This window comes from Dermacentor variabilis, chromosome 8 (genome assembly GCF_050947875.1).
Source record: "Dermacentor variabilis isolate Ectoservices chromosome 8, ASM5094787v1, whole genome shotgun sequence".
NCBI classification, from domain to species: Eukaryota; Metazoa; Arthropoda; class Arachnida; order Ixodida; family Ixodidae; genus Dermacentor; species Dermacentor variabilis.
In genome coordinates this window covers 84,103,070-84,118,412 of record NC_134575.1, presented here as the reverse complement: position 1 = coordinate 84,118,412, position 15,343 = coordinate 84,103,070, and the positions used below count along the sequence as shown (strand labels likewise).

At 46.5% G+C, this 15,343-nt stretch overlaps 1 protein-coding gene across 1 annotated transcript in view; it reads left to right on the top strand.

Moving 5' to 3' along the window:
- The first annotated feature begins 820 nt into the window (after positions 1–820).
- LOC142591147 (uncharacterized) overlaps positions 821–15,343 on the top strand; it is a 47,269-nt gene continuing 32,746 nt past the window's right edge. Inside the window, exon 1 of the mRNA XM_075703521.1 lies at positions 821–920. Coding sequence (XP_075559636.1) covers positions 851–920 — 70 coding nt within the window. The 5' untranslated portion in view covers positions 821–850. The remainder of the gene's footprint in view (positions 921–15,343) is intronic.

Sequence of the window (15,343 nt, the reverse complement as noted above, 5' to 3'; positions counted from 1 at the left end):
TAGAATTTACTGATTTACAATCTTTTGTAAAGGCTGCTACGAATTATATTTACACGGTTGAGAATACGTTTTATTGTTAGCTGTTTGTCGGTTGCAGTTGTATTGGCGCATTACTTCTTTCTTAGACCCATATAGTGCTATACCTTTTTAATTGTAACTCATAGTTGTTTATTGCTTCATATTTGTTCGTACGCTGTGCCTTCCTATCCTGATTACTTTCTATTGAATTGTTTAATCATGTAGTATGTACCTTGATATTACTTTCTACTGAATTGTTTAAACATCTACAATATCTAGTTTGATGACAGCAATGTAACCGCAACTCTTTTCTTGGCTTGTGCTGAGAGCATGAATAAATAAGTAAATAAATAAATAAATAAATAATAAATATTTAATATTCCTGCAATTGTGAAATGATTGCCATCCTTACGAGGGCTTTCTCTAAGATACTACGAGACATTAAGAAATTACCAGGAACTAACAAGTGATGATGCCTTTTACGGCGCCTTTACAATAGAAAAAGAAAACGGCACACAACCTCAAGCGAGTGGCGTGATGCTAAAGAAATACCACATGTTTCCTCTAAACAAACAGGGGGCCTGAAGGAAATCACATTGTTTTAACGCACCTAAATAGCATGGCTGCCGTTAAGAGGGAAATCTGTTTGCAAGGCCAAGTGCACCTCATGGCCAGCTGCAAGGCAAAGTGTACTTATCGCATTCTTCTTTTGAGTTCTCGAGTTATACTTATTCTCCTTGATACTTAACAAATGCACTCCGCGGTTAATTTCTCGCGGATCGCATTCCTGTCCTTATTTTTGCTGCAGGCTTTGAGGGCACCAATCTGAGTCATGTTCAGTTGTCCAGCCTGTGCGACGTCTTTCGTACTCGTCACCCTTCTTCGCCATAACAGCGCCAAGCGTAAGTATTGCTCGACTGATAAATTTTATAATCACCGCAATCAAATTATAGATGTGACGCACGAAAGGCCAGTTTCTTAAAGGAAAGGACTCTTTGGAGAAAGATTTAGTTTAAGGCCAATTCCGATTGGAGTCATCAATCACATTTGCAACACATCTAGCCTACAGACAGGGAAACCAAGGAACGCGTAGGGAAAATTAGTTGTTGCTTCAAGTATACTATTTGTACTGTAGAAGTTATCAGGTGAAATAGACTAAAGAGGATGAAAAAGCTTGTAGCCGGCCGGGAGGTGCACGCACACCCGCCGCATTACGCGCTATGTGCAATTGCCACGTGAGCTGTCATAGCGACAATACTCGCCGTCTTCTTTCCTGGATGATACTATAGCTTCAACGCATTCCTTTTGCGTGTGAGAAAATACATTGGTGTTCCATTCATTTTTGTGCTTTACGTTTTATTTCAAACGAAAATTGGCACTGCAAGGCGTCTTTCAAAGCAAACTTAAGGGCATGCATCTCGAAACTGTTATACTGAGAATTCCATCCAAATGGATGTTCCCCGCAAAAACACAGGCAAGGATTCCTTTAATTCAGTATGGCCTGCAAAGAAATTATTTAAATATTTATTAAGTGAACAACTGTGAATTGTTCAACAAAGTATCTGGGCTTATGCAGCCACTCGTGTCTGCCTCTGCACGAGCAGCCAATTATTAAAATTTTGCTCTATCGGCTACATTTAGTTTCGTAAATGTTGTGTTATCTCTACGAAAATACAGCTGCTATATCTAGGATATGGAACGTGCATATTTCCTCAGTATAGCATGGTTATCGGATTCCACGTTTTCGCTGTATTTATAATTAAAGTAATAAGGTGTTTTTTCTGTTTTTTTTTTAAGCCAACCTTCGTGTACCCGTTTTTGCCGAAGCGTTATACGGCGCCTCAGATTTTTTCAGCTGCGAGAACTGTTCTTGCACCTACTCGTTCGAACGAAGATGCCTGGTGAACAGATACAAGGAATGCTGGTGCGACCTTGGAACTTACCGGCGAGGAATTCGGGGCCCCTGTATAAAGGAGAGGGACTGTATCCCAGATCTACTGCTGTAAGGCATGCAGAAAGGGCGAACGATTGCTTCTGCATTTGAAAAGTCTGCAGACAACTGGAGTATGGTAGCGAGGATCCAAAATAAACATCTTTATTTCTTTGCGGCAAGTGTCTTTCGTTACCGTCAGCATAACGGAGTTAGTCGCCGGAACCACATGCGAAGGGTACTTGTCTGTACCGGAAAGCAAATAATCATCGGTTGTTTTTATGTCCAAACGGGCTGCAGTGCTCTGTTTAGCCTTCCGTGAGTTTGTGACGACGCACGTCAGTATCGTTGTACTTTTCGTACTGGATCTTGAAATAAAGAGTATCTGACTGTGAAACAGTTTTACTCGGCGTGAAGACCTCTGCGTCGTGTCGCGTGAGTATAAATTGATGAGTCTCAGTAAGTAATCAAGAGTGCTGCAGCATTATTGTTCTTTTTACATGAGGTGTTTGTACAATAAAAAGCGCGTCCATTCATGCATATTGCATTTTGCAATCATGCATTTTGTTTTCAGCGTAGCTAACCTCTCCTAGTAACCCAGCTCAAAAACTTGATTGGCGTTATACGCCCCAGGAGATTTCAAAACATTCTGTTAGAGTCGTTTGGGTCAAATGTTTGTTTATGTGGGTCCCTTGTCCTCGCAAGCTCTCGCCTGCGTTCTAACTGCGGCTCGGTAAGGCCAAATTAATACACCAGGTAATCAGACAAAATCATACAGGCACCTTCACACGAGAACATGCAAGAATATGTGAGGCTGCTATACACTTGCGCAGTCGATGGAGGCTATAAGAACAAAAATACGTCAAAGCACGGAGGTGAAAGCAAGTGTAGAGAGAGAGGGAGAGAGAAGTTGGTTGAAAGAGAAAATGAAATCCTGCTGACCACACCGCAACTGTCTATAGCGCGTGACTGACACTTGAACATTGGTCACGAGCGGGAGCAAGGCGGAGAAGGAAAGGAATTTCAGTTTCAGTTTATTTTTCCTTAAATAGATATACATGCTCACAGAAGTATACAGAATGATGACAGAGATTCGACATCCTTCGTAACTGGTAGCTCTGTTGGCATGTTATCACAAGAAAATTTATTCACCCGTAGGCACGCGTACAACTGTGCAGTGAACATACAGAGCCAAATCTAACGTTCCGCGCGTGCAATGCATCGTACATGATAGAAACAAAACACATCAGCAAACGAAATGGTAAATGGTGTCAGCTTGTGACTGGCTTTGCCGCTTTCACTTGGAGAACATTATTACAGTGCGCATCCAAAAGCAATATTGTCGGCCTTGTGTTTGTGAATGACAGCCGGGGAACATACAAGAACAGAGTCTCTACTCAGGAAAACAGAATTCGGTCATCATTCTGGCCCTTGGAAAACTTTGCCGCCAAAGAAGGTTAGGTGCGGCGTAGACCATCGGCGAAGAAAATGGGCATTCTCTTGAGTTACACTTTTTAAAAGGTCGAAGCTAGCCGCCATGCTGCTGCAATGTACTTGAAGAAGACATCCCACCTGTGAGCCTTTCGGTGAAAATCCGCCTGCACTTTAGAAGAAATGTTTCGCATTCACGTGCACGAAGAGTGGCACGCCCAATATATGTAGACATGCAACATGTTACTTTTATCTCAAAGACTTAGAAAAAAAAACGTAATTCGCTCTTGCGCAACGCGACATTCGCGTGTTCATCAGCATGCTCGCTTACTCCTACTTGGGTCATTCAGTCCTATACGAGCAAGCGGGATCACTGGCGGGCGATCGCTTCAACGGTAAACGCCGCCTCCGAGCCCAATGCTGCGTGTCCAGTTCCATGTCCGAGTACGCGCTATCACGACCGTCATTCTTCAAATCGTTGTCCTCGATGTGGCAGCTCGTCAACGTTCCTTCATGTCACGATAGAGTGCGCAGCCATCCTCCTTTGCCCCATGCCATTTCTTCTATTTCCCCTCCTTGACAAAATTTGCGGCACCGTGTTCTCCACGACGGAGCTCCCGCAGTCTGCCGGGCCATACCACAGTTGGCCGGAAACGTCAATGAAGTCATCCTAGGAACCCTGAACTGGAGGCCCCTCCTACGCTTCTGTTCTCTTTCGATTCTGAATCAAGATGCTTCACTTCCTCTCCGATTGCTGATTGATTGATTGAAAACATCTTTATTTGTAGGATATTCGTAGAACTCGTGGGTGGGCCGCCTATTCCGGTAGCCCACTGGTTACTACTGCTGCGCTGGCCCTCCCCACCAGCCAGTGCTGACGGTCGGGATCATCGCTGAGCAGAATAGCCTCCCACTGCTCTTTTGAGGGATTTGGAATGGGGTCAACTATGGGATTAAATTGGCAAGCCCACACCATGTGGTAGAGGTTAGCTACCTCTCCACAGTGTGGACATTGCGGGGAGTACAGTGTAGGGTACCACTGGTGTAACTTAGCTGGCGTTGGGTATGTATTAGTTTGGAGTCTCCTAAGAGTGTTCTCTTCCAACTTATCGAGGGATTTATGTGGTGTTGGGTACTCCTTCCTGGCTGTTCTGTATGGTGCGAGATTGTCAGCATACACTGCTAAAGCAGTTAGGTCCCAGCACTCTTCACGGTCATCAGGGGGAGACGCCCGGTATAGAAGAGCTCGGGCATGCCTGTGAGCGGCTTCGTTTCCTCCTGGTAGTTCCAGGTGACCGGGAAACCAGATGACTGAGGCTTGGCTGGGTGGATGCTTAGTTAGCAATGACAACCCTGACCTGTGAATTAATCCATTATTGAAGTTGCAACAGGCGTTCTGGGAATCAGTGAGCACATCGGCGTTGGGGTTAGATGCTATAGCTAATGCAATAGCTGCTTCCTCTGCGTGAGTGGGGTGGGATGTTTTCATCGAGGCGCAATTCACCATCAATCCTGAAGGCGTTGAGACCACAATAGTCATCACTCCATTCTTTGGCCCTGCGGCGTCCTCATAGAAGGTGTTAGGTCGCTCGTCCCATTTCTTCTGCAGGGCTTCCCCTCTTGCTCTTCTCCTTTCGATGTTATATGCGGGATGCATGTTCCGCGGAATGGGGTACACGTTGATGCGTCTCCTCACATCACGTGGTACCTCTTCCCTTTGGTCTATCGTATAGGGCAGATTAATATGGATCTTTTCGAGGAGATCTCTACCTGGTTTTGTGAGTGCGAGCCTATTGAGTTGTGAGAGGTATTGTGCTTCCCACATCTCTTTGAGGGTATTATGTACTCCTAGAGCCATGAGCTTTGCCGTTGGCGTGGAGTTTGGTAGCCCCAGTGCCGTCTTGTAGGCCTTCCGGATCAGTGCCTCCAACTTTTCAATTTCCGACTTGGAGAGGTTAAGGAATGCCGTCCCGTACATTATCCGAGAAATCACGAAAGCCTGCACCAAGCGGATGGCGTCCCTTTCCTTCATGCCATGGTGCTTATTTCTGATACGATGCATCATCCGGAGGATTTGCTCGGTGGATGTTGTAAGCTTCTTCATAGTGCTGGTATTCTGTCGCCCCTGCGGGATATACAGCCCTAGGATCTTGATCTCCGTGGGTTTCGGTACTGAGTGGTTGTCTATATACACCGTGATGTTCTGGGCCAGGGGTGTCCTCGGGTTCTTCAGGATGAGCAACTCGGACTTTTCCGGCGCACACTGGAGGCCTCTTTCCCTGGCGTACTGGTCCACCGTGTCCGCTGCTGCTTGAAGACGCTCCTCGATCTCGGCGTCACTCCCCGAGTTGCACCAGACAGTTATATCATCCGCATACAATGTGTGTTTGATACCCGGGATTTCGGAGAGAAGGCCTGTTAGATCTTTCATAGCCAAATTGAACAAAAGGGGCGACAGTACCGCCCCTTGCGTAGTTCCTCTAGGGCCTAGAGTGATGGGATCTGATTTTATTCCACCGAAGTTTATAGTGGCTTGCCTTGCTGATAAGAAGTTTTTGACATAGTTGTATGTTCTGGCGCCACAGTTGGTGTCGGCGAGGCTTTGAAGAATATTTTCATGCAGAACGTTGTCAAACGCTCCTTTCAAATCAAGTGCCAGGATGGCCCTTGTCTGTGACTTGGGTGGTGTCTCAAGGAGATCCTTGTACAGGTACAAGAGGGCGTCCTGGGTCGATAGGTGAGGGCGAAAGCCGAATTGAGTGTTAGGTAGGAGGTTGTTCTCTTCTAAGTATCTACTGAGTCTCGTGTTGATGACTCTCTCTATGAGCTTGCCCAAACACGAGGTCAGCGATATCGGTCTAAGATTATCCAGTTTAAGGGGTTTGTTCGGCTTCGGAATGAAGCGAACCTCGGCCGTCTTCCAGGATATTGGTAGCGTTCCTGTAGCCCAATGCTGCTCGTCGAAGCATTCCACCAGCGAGGTGATGGTGTCATCGCTGAGGTTAAATAAGAGCTTTGCTGTTATTTGATCTGGACCTGGAGCTGCATTTTTTCTCATGGCCGCAATTTCTGCTTTGATCTCTTCTTTCGTGAGTGGGATGTCCAGCTTAGCATTCGGCAGCCCAGAATACTCCGGTTGTTCCACGACTGGGTCCGTGCACAGATACCTGGTCTTGAGCTTTTTCATCAACTCTGTGTCCGTACCCGGGATGGTGTGTACAATCTTCGTGAGCCTGTCTTTAGTGGCCGACTTGCTGCTGCTGGGGTCGATGAGGACACGCAGGAGCTTCCAAGTCTTTGACACACCTAGCTTCCCCTGAATACCATCGCAGAGCGTATTCCAGTTCTGTCTGGCCAAGGATATGGCGTAGGATTCTGCCTTTTTGTTTATCTCATCTATTTTTTTCCATAGTTTGCGGTTAAGCCGCTGTCTTCGCCATCTCTTTGTCAATGAGTGTCTTGCTTCCCATAAATGTAGAAGGTGTGGATCGACCGCTGGGCAATCTTCTGTCGTGCAGACCTCTTTCGTAAAGGCTTTCAAAGCTTGCACCTCACCCTTAACCCATTCCTCTAGGTTTGTAATAGGGTTTGCAGTAGATGCTCGGGCCTGTCTCCACCTGTCCCAGTTCGTAATTCTTGCGATACCTATTTTGCGTTTGCACGCGTTTGTGCTTATCTCCAGAGAGAGGATGAAGTGATCGCTTCCCAGGTGCTGTTCGGTATTCTTCCAAATCGCGCTGTTTATGTTCTTGGTGAACGTCAGGTCCGGACACGTATCTCTACTAACACTGTTTCCCAGCCTCGTAGGGTAAGCGGGATCGGTGAGGATCGATAGCCCTTCTTGCGTCACTACTTCTTCCAGTTTTCTGCATTTTGGTGTCGCCGCCGGGTAGCCCCATGAAGGGTGCGGCGCGTTGAAGTCGCCCCCAATCACGCAGGGGGCATGGCCCGCTAAGCTCAGAAAATTCTTTATGAAGGAACCCAATCTTGCGTGCCTGTCTTTGGGAGGGCTGTAAACATTCAATACATGCGTGCTTGTTGCTCCTCTTTGGAGAGGAAGAATAGTAATATAGCAGTGCGCAATATCCGGCTCGAAAGGGTCGTGCAGTATGGCAGTGTAGAGTTTGTGCACTAACGTGGCAGTTAACTGGTCTTGCTGATAAGTGACATAGTTTTGGAGTTTGATAGGTATTAGGTGGGGTTCTTGAATTAGGATAGCTGCCGGTGGGTCAGATTCCTGAGATAGTAGGAGATTAAGAGCCGCCTGCTTTCTCCTGTAGCCCCGGCAGTTCCACTGCCAGATCTTTATTCTAGGCTTGGCTGGCATGGTGAGTCCGTATCAGAGGGCTCGTCCACTTGCATTGTACGAGCGAATTTGGACTTATGTCTTTTATCCGCATGTTCCTTCCGAAGTGCAGAAATTGCCGTCTCCGTGTATCGTCTGTTATTTGCAATCTGCTCTCGAATTTCTTGGAATTGGGCGTTCACGTAAATTGGAAAGGCTCGAAACTCCTCCTTGAAGGATCGGAGTTCTTGGATAATTTGTTGGTAGACCTCGCCTAAGGCAGGTTGGGAGCTAGGCACCTGCTTTGTTTGGCTTTGAGGAGTAGGCTGAGTTACCGGCGTTATTGCATTAGTAGTGGATCGCTTAAGCTCTTGGTTTTGGATTGTTAAAGCGCTGACTTGTTTTTTAAGACTTTCTATCTCTTTTTTGAGTGCTGCCAACTGCGTGTTATTCTGCGGGGAGGTCGAGGGTGAGCTTTGCAGAGTGGTCTCCGATTGCTGCAGCTCGCGAAAAATGGCATCGCTTGTCAATGTGTCTATAAGAACGAGTGTGAACGCCGTGTATTCTATAAAGCTTTCTACAAAAAATTACTCGCAGGAACTTTGGCGCGGCCAAACGAATGCAGATATGAGAGGTCGCTATTTGGCTGGCTCCACGCGGCGAAGGTGATTGCGGGAGCCCGAAACACCGTAGACGCCAGGTATTGGGCGTCACCGATTTCAGGACGGTATCTTCGGTCGATGACTTCCGCGACCGCGATGAATTTCGCGTCACTATAGCACAGGATGTGTAGGCCTCTACGGACGACACCATTTTTGTCACAGTGCCAATCCCGCAGTGCCAGCACAAATGCAGGTACACTGTCGCCCGTAGAGGCCACGGGCCATAGTCAGGAGCAATCACCCGACTGTGATTGTATACGCGAAGGGCAACGTCCGAAGGGGATATCCTGAGTACTGCCGAAAAAGTAGACTGTATAACTTGGCAGCCATTACGTATTTCTAGCTTTGTAATCCCTACCGGTCGCTGACGCAGGAAGAAGCATATCCTTGATATATATTTCTGCTATTCGGAGGCCACCCTCATTAGGGTGTAGATATGGACAACAACTATTCCTCAACGTTTGGTGGGAGGGGGGGGGGGGTTGAACCAATGAGAGGGTGCAGGGGACCTGTTAAGATTCAGATTAAAAGGGTCGCGCAGGCTAGTTGGTTCTCGATAACCGAAGTGACGTGGGCCTCAATAGCTCTACCCACGCACGTATGATGAAAACACATTTTTTAACGTACACCTGCATCTAAGCACATGAGCGTTTTTTTTTTGCTTTCCGCCTCGATCGGAAAGCGGCCACCGCGTCCGGAATGGCACCCCGACCTAGAGATTAGCAGAGCGATGGCTAAAGCCACTCAGCCACTGCAAAGTATGGCAAAATGAGTTGACATAATAGTGCTTCGGTAAAGCGAATAAAAGATAACAAGAACCAGGGAAGTCTTGCTGTTTACAACATTGACAGCATTTGCGATATGTAAGAACACGGGCGATGGCAGCTACCAACCCCGCGAACCAAAAAAGTGCTATACCTGTGGACGCATGGAAAACGGGCGTGCCCGACGGGCAATCTACGAAGCAGCTACCGCACATATTAATGCACAGATAAGACGAGCGGCGCCTCTGGCACAGGGTCTCTGGGCGATCGCCCGCAGTGCGTGCTTCGTGCACATGCTTCCCTTTTTCCCGACACCCTGTGTTGCTTCTCCTTGCGATGGTCCCTTCCCGGTCTCGACCATTCATTCCCCGCAGGGGGAGGAACACCCACAATCACCTCGCGTTGGCGCACAAAGGGATGGGGCAGTAAGAAAACGGGGGCGCTATACGGGTGCAAGAGGGGAAGCCGGAGGGTTCGTCCGACGAGCCATCCCACCCAGAAAGCGTGAGAGCGTGAGCGGGTAACGCTCGGGTTTTTTACCGGCTGTCCGAATACTTGAAAAGGTTGAATCCCAAAATAAGTGTCCGGCCTTTAGGCATATACCGGGTGTCCCAGCTAACTTGAACCAAGGGTTTAAAAATGAAATATTGGGGTCAGGAGAGTGAAACTACCTGCATATTGGTGACAGGCATTTGGCGCACCACAGGAAATTTTTTGTATTGCAATTACTTAACTAGTAATTAAAATAATCTTTTTAAATTTTTAATATTGACTTTAGACACTAAGTGTGATTCGCAAAGTTGGAGAGCACTTTCAGAAACCCCCATTCCATTATTCGCCATAAAGAAAACCTTACGTGTACCTCTTTTTTCGAGCTCGAAAGAAAGCCCGCGAAATACAAAAAAAACCACGTGACGAGCGCATTCGCGCGCCGCGATCGTGCTGCTCTCAACCGTGCTTTCAGTGAACGAAATCAGCTCCGGTATTCATTCGGCGGCCCCGTTTCAGAGGCAGGCCGATATCTTGGTGGTGGTTTCTTCGGCCGTGTCAGCCAGTTCGCGCGTGACGGTGTAAATTGCAGCGAGTGCGCTGCGCTTTGCAGTCGCGATAAAGACTGCCAAGCTCGAAGTTTTCAAATGAGAGGAGTTTTATTTGCCAGTTGCAAAGAAAATAAAAGTGGCGGTTTATGGCTTGGCTGTGCGGCGATGACAGCCGTGGCATGCGGTTGTCCTGACTCCATTTCATTTCGGTTTCTTACCAATTATAAAAAGTGCTCGAATAGGTCACCTTGTGCGACGATACAGCTATGGCATCTTGTAACCAAATCAGCCGTTGCATTTCGTATGACAGCCTCAGGCATGTTTAAACAGACTTCCGTTATTTTGTCTTTAAGGTCTTGCGGTGTGGAAGTTGGTGTGCTGTACACCTTGTCCTTGATATGACCCCACAAAAAGTAGTCCAGAGGTGTCATATCAGGAGACCTGGCTGGCCAGTTCACGGGACCTAGTCGTCCTATCCATTTCTGCGGGAACGCTGCGTCGAGCCAGGTCCGAGCCTTGGCGCTGCTGTGCGCGGGGGCGCCATCGTGTTGAAACCACACATTTGTGGCCCTGGCGAGCGGTAGATCCGAAAGGAAGTCGTCAACGGGTCCTCTGAGGATATCATTGGTGTAGCGATCTGCTGTCAGCGTCTGGTCGAAAAACACAGGCCCGATCAAACTACCGTCGAAAAGTCCACACCAAACACTAAATGACCACTGGTACTGGTGCTGCGTCTGTAAAACCCAGTAGGGATTTGAATCGCTCCAGTAATGAGCATTGTGCAGGTTCACCTGTGAATTGCGCGAAAAACTAGCTTCGTCACTCCATATCACTTTGTTCAAAAAATCCGGGTCGTCCTGCATCTTTATCAGAATCCAATTAGCAAAATCGGTCCTGTTTTGGAAGTCCCGTGGCAACAGATTTTGATGAAGCTGTACGTGGTACGGATGCAGGCGGTGTTTGCGCAGTATTCGCCAAACTGATGACCTGGAGACTCCGGTATCCTCGCTCACGCTGCGCACGCTTGCTTGGGGTTCCAGAGCGAACAGCGATAAAATATGCGTCTCGAAGTCCTCGTCAAAAACAGGTGCTCTGTGTCGTGTGGACGTAAAACTGCCCATCCGTCGCAGCGTCTCGAAGGCACGCAGGATCGTTACTGAACTTGGCCGCCTGCCTGGGTGCCATTGTTGCATAAGGTCTGCAGCGCGCCTTCTGTTCCCATGACATGCACCTAGAGCCAGAACCATGTCTGCTTTCTCTTCATTTGTAAACGGCATGTCTGCAGTGCTAGTAATCACTACACCAAAGATTCAGTCTCGCATGAGAGTGGCATAAGAAGAGCACACGACAAACTGTGCTTCACCGCTGCTTCCAGCTTTCAAAATCCTCATTAGGAAACTGCAACACACAGCCGCCAACACCTCGCGGCGAAACATTATTCCCTGTATTTCTCTTTTGCTTCTGAGTGACAAAGCAGACTCGCCATCTCAGTATCTTATCAGATTGGGACTAAGTCGTCGTCGCCGGGTGCCAACTAGCTGACGCGGACGAAAAACCCCCGCCAAGATATCGGCCTGCCGCTGCAACGGGGCCGTCGAATAAAGGCCGGAGCTGATTTCGTTCACTGAAAGCACGGTTGAGAGCAGCACGATCGCGACGCGCAAATGTGCTCGTCACGTGATTTTTTTTGTATTTCGCGGGCTTTCTTTCGAGCTCGGAAAAAGAGGTACACATAAGGTTTTCTTTATGGCGAATAATGGAATGCGGGTTTCTGAAAGTGCTCTCCAACTTTGCGAATCACATTTAGTGTCTAAAGTCAATATTAAAAAATTTAAAAAAATTATCTTAATTACTAGTTAAGTAATTGCGATACAAAAAATTTCCCGTGGTGCGCCAAATGCCTATCACCAATATGCAGTTAGTTTCACTCTCCTGACTCCAATATTTCATTTTTAAACCCTTGGTTCAAGTTAGCTGGGACACCCGGTATACTCTCTAGAAACAGAGCGTTTCGGGCACTCTCTTTGAGGCAGTATCTGCTTCTCCCATATTTCACTCTCTTTTCGAGAATAGAATGACCCTCTTTGAGGGAGAGTAGGGTAACTCCTCCCGACAGAGTTTTGTTACTCCACCGCAAGGAAGTGCTAGTACTCTTCCACAGAGTGCTAATACTCTCCCCACAGGGGTAATAGTACTCCCCCCGAAGGAGTACTTCTACTCCTCCAAGCCGAGTGCTTCTACAACTCCAAGCCGAGTGTATTTACTCCCCCAAACAGAGTGCTAGTACTCTTCCCAATAGTGTGAAAGCACGATGTAGATCCATGGTCACGTTAGAAGGGATACGTAATACCTGCATGTCGGGAATATTTGATTCCTTCATAAGCAGCTATTGCACTTATGCTTGGTGAATGCGATGTAATCTGCAGTCGCCTAGTTACTCAAATGAAACATTTTCTCTCTTAAAAGGTCAATATCTTTATTGATGAGTCACAAGACAAACTAAATAATAATTTGAGAAACATCCTGAGAAACACAATATCATATTACAGTGATGCCCATGAACTTTAGAACACATCTTGCAATACACTCTAAGAAAAATCCCGGGGAAAACGGGAGTAACTGCGCCGTTAGTCCTAAAAAGGGCGCTTTCGTCCCTCAAAGGACTAACTGCATGAATGTGCGGGCCGTGTGCAAATTTCGGAGAGTAAGTGTTTAGTCCCTGCTCGGTAAGAGAGCAATGGGAGGACGAACGGCAACAGTTACTCCCCAGGCACTTCGCTGTTTTCGTCCGTGTCATGGAGCGATGTGGCGAAAACGGTATTGTCTATAAATCGTGAATGGTTCGAAGTTCGTGCATTGTCCATTGAACTACATGCAAAGCAGCACCTTGCCTCTTCGTGAGAAAATTACGTGAAACTTAAAACTGGAATGTGAAGAGGCATGCCCTTCGTGCGCACCCCATAAGTGAGCGATACACATTAAACGCGCAAATCACTGATAGACAGCTAGATTTTCTTGGTCTATAGTACCTAAGTTCCTTCCGTTCCAAGGAGGTTGCGAACTGAAGCGATGTGTAGCTCAAACGGCACGCGCTAAGCGACAGAGAAATTGCCCTTCTCTGTCGTCTTCGGTGCCCCGTTTGAGCTCGCTACACGTATACATGGCGTAGTGCCTCAGTTTAAATCACCCTAAAAATACTCGGGCTGATTTCTTTTCGCAGTCGCTTATGGTTGCAAGTACACTCAACGTTAGACTCTGACTGCATAGCTTGCACAAAATACAGTCACTTTTATATTGCCGCACTTGCGTTCCCATGCTTAACCTTGTCGAAATAGCCCGTCTTGCCAAGCAAGCGGCGTGGTGAAGTGGTTAGAGTACCTGACTTGTGAGCGGGAGGACGTGAGTTCGAATCCTGCTGTCGGGCACATTTTTTTTTTCAGCTCATTAATTTTTTATTACGGTATAAATGCCTATTTTAATTAATTACACCTTTGCGGAGCATCGGAACTAATTACAGTTACTCCCTTGAGGACCATCGGGCAGGGGCAACTGTTAGTCCCCGAAGGAGTAAGCGCATGGGGAGTAACAGTTCATCCCATGTCAGTTCGTCCCCAAAAGGACTAATGGTTGTGGCAAATCAGTTAGTCCCCAAAAGGACTAACCTCCCTACCCCTTTTAGTCCTTTTTTTCTTAGAGTGTAAACATAAGTATACTCTCTAAAGTTTCATCAGTATTACAGTGAAGAAATATCCTTCAATTTCAATCGGCTCCATCCTTTCAAAAATAAAGTATACAATGGAAAGTGAAATATAGAACAAACGTGTGCAAACTCACAACGTATTGAGACTATGATCGAAGAGAAATATGCGCCACATTACTCGCCAGCAAACGCATTTATGGCACAAAACGCGTGCACTTATATGGCAAAGGTTACCAGATGAGGTGCTAAGCATGGGACTCATAACATAGATAAATTGTGCAAGAAACTTTTTGTGTGCCATATTATAAGACAGCAGGTCATTTGATAACGTCCTGTACAGCGTGTGGATGTTCCTGACTGAGAGTACAGTGCATTTGTAAATTTGTATATTCTCATGTGAGGCCTGAGGTCGAGCTAGCTTTAATTACGTTTCATATAAAGTTATTCATTTCTGGGCTGCACTCCATTGTTTCTAAAAGTGTATTGGCGTGGTTCTGCAGCAATATCCTGCCGGTCTCAAAGCGGTAAAGAGGCGTATCATATTTCCTATTCGGTAGGCCACCTCACGAAAGTAATTTCCAGGTGCTGTTGGGATTGATCCGTTACACTTTCTCACAAAGAAATTCAATTAAGTTTAGAATATTATCTAGTGTGTAGCAAATGAGCGTAAAACTGCAAGGAGCATTCGCATTAAAAACTTCTGCATCAAATTTCTTGTCATATATGTTAGCTTTTCATTCCAATTGCGGTAAGAATGCTTTACTTCAGAGGAATGCTATACAGAAAATGCTATACTTCTATGCTTCTATACTCCTAATCCTTAAGAAACGGGACGCCAAAGCTTGAAAAATAATAGACCGATTAGCTTACTGTCCGTTGCCTACAACGTATTTACTAAGGTAATCGCAAAGAGAATCAGGAACACCTTAGACTTCTGTCAAGCAAAGGACCAGGCAGGATTCCGTAAAAGCTTCTCAACAATTGACCATATTCACACTATCAATCAGGTGATAGAGAAATGTGCGGAATATAACCAACCCTTATATATACCTTTCATTGATTACGAGAAAGCGTTTGATTCTGTCGAAACCTCCGCAGTCATGGAGGTATTACGGAATCAGGGTGTAGAAGAGCCGTATATGAAAATACTGAAAGATATCAATAGCGGCTCCACAGTTACCGTAGTCCTCCATAAAGAAAGCAACAAAATCCCAATAAAGAAAGGCGTAACGTAGGGAGATACGATCTCTTCAATGCTATTCACGGTGTGTTTACAGTAGGCATTCAGAGACCTGGATTCGAAAGAATTGGGAATAAGAGTTAATGGAGAATACCTTAGTAACTTGCGATTCGCTGATGATATTGTCTTGCTTAGTAACTCAGGGGACCAATTGCAATGTATGCTCACTGACCTGGAAAGGCAAAGCAGAAGGGTAGGTCTAAAGATTAATCTGCAGAAAACTAAAGTAATGTTTAACAGTTTCGGAAGAGAACAGCAGTTTACGATAGGTAG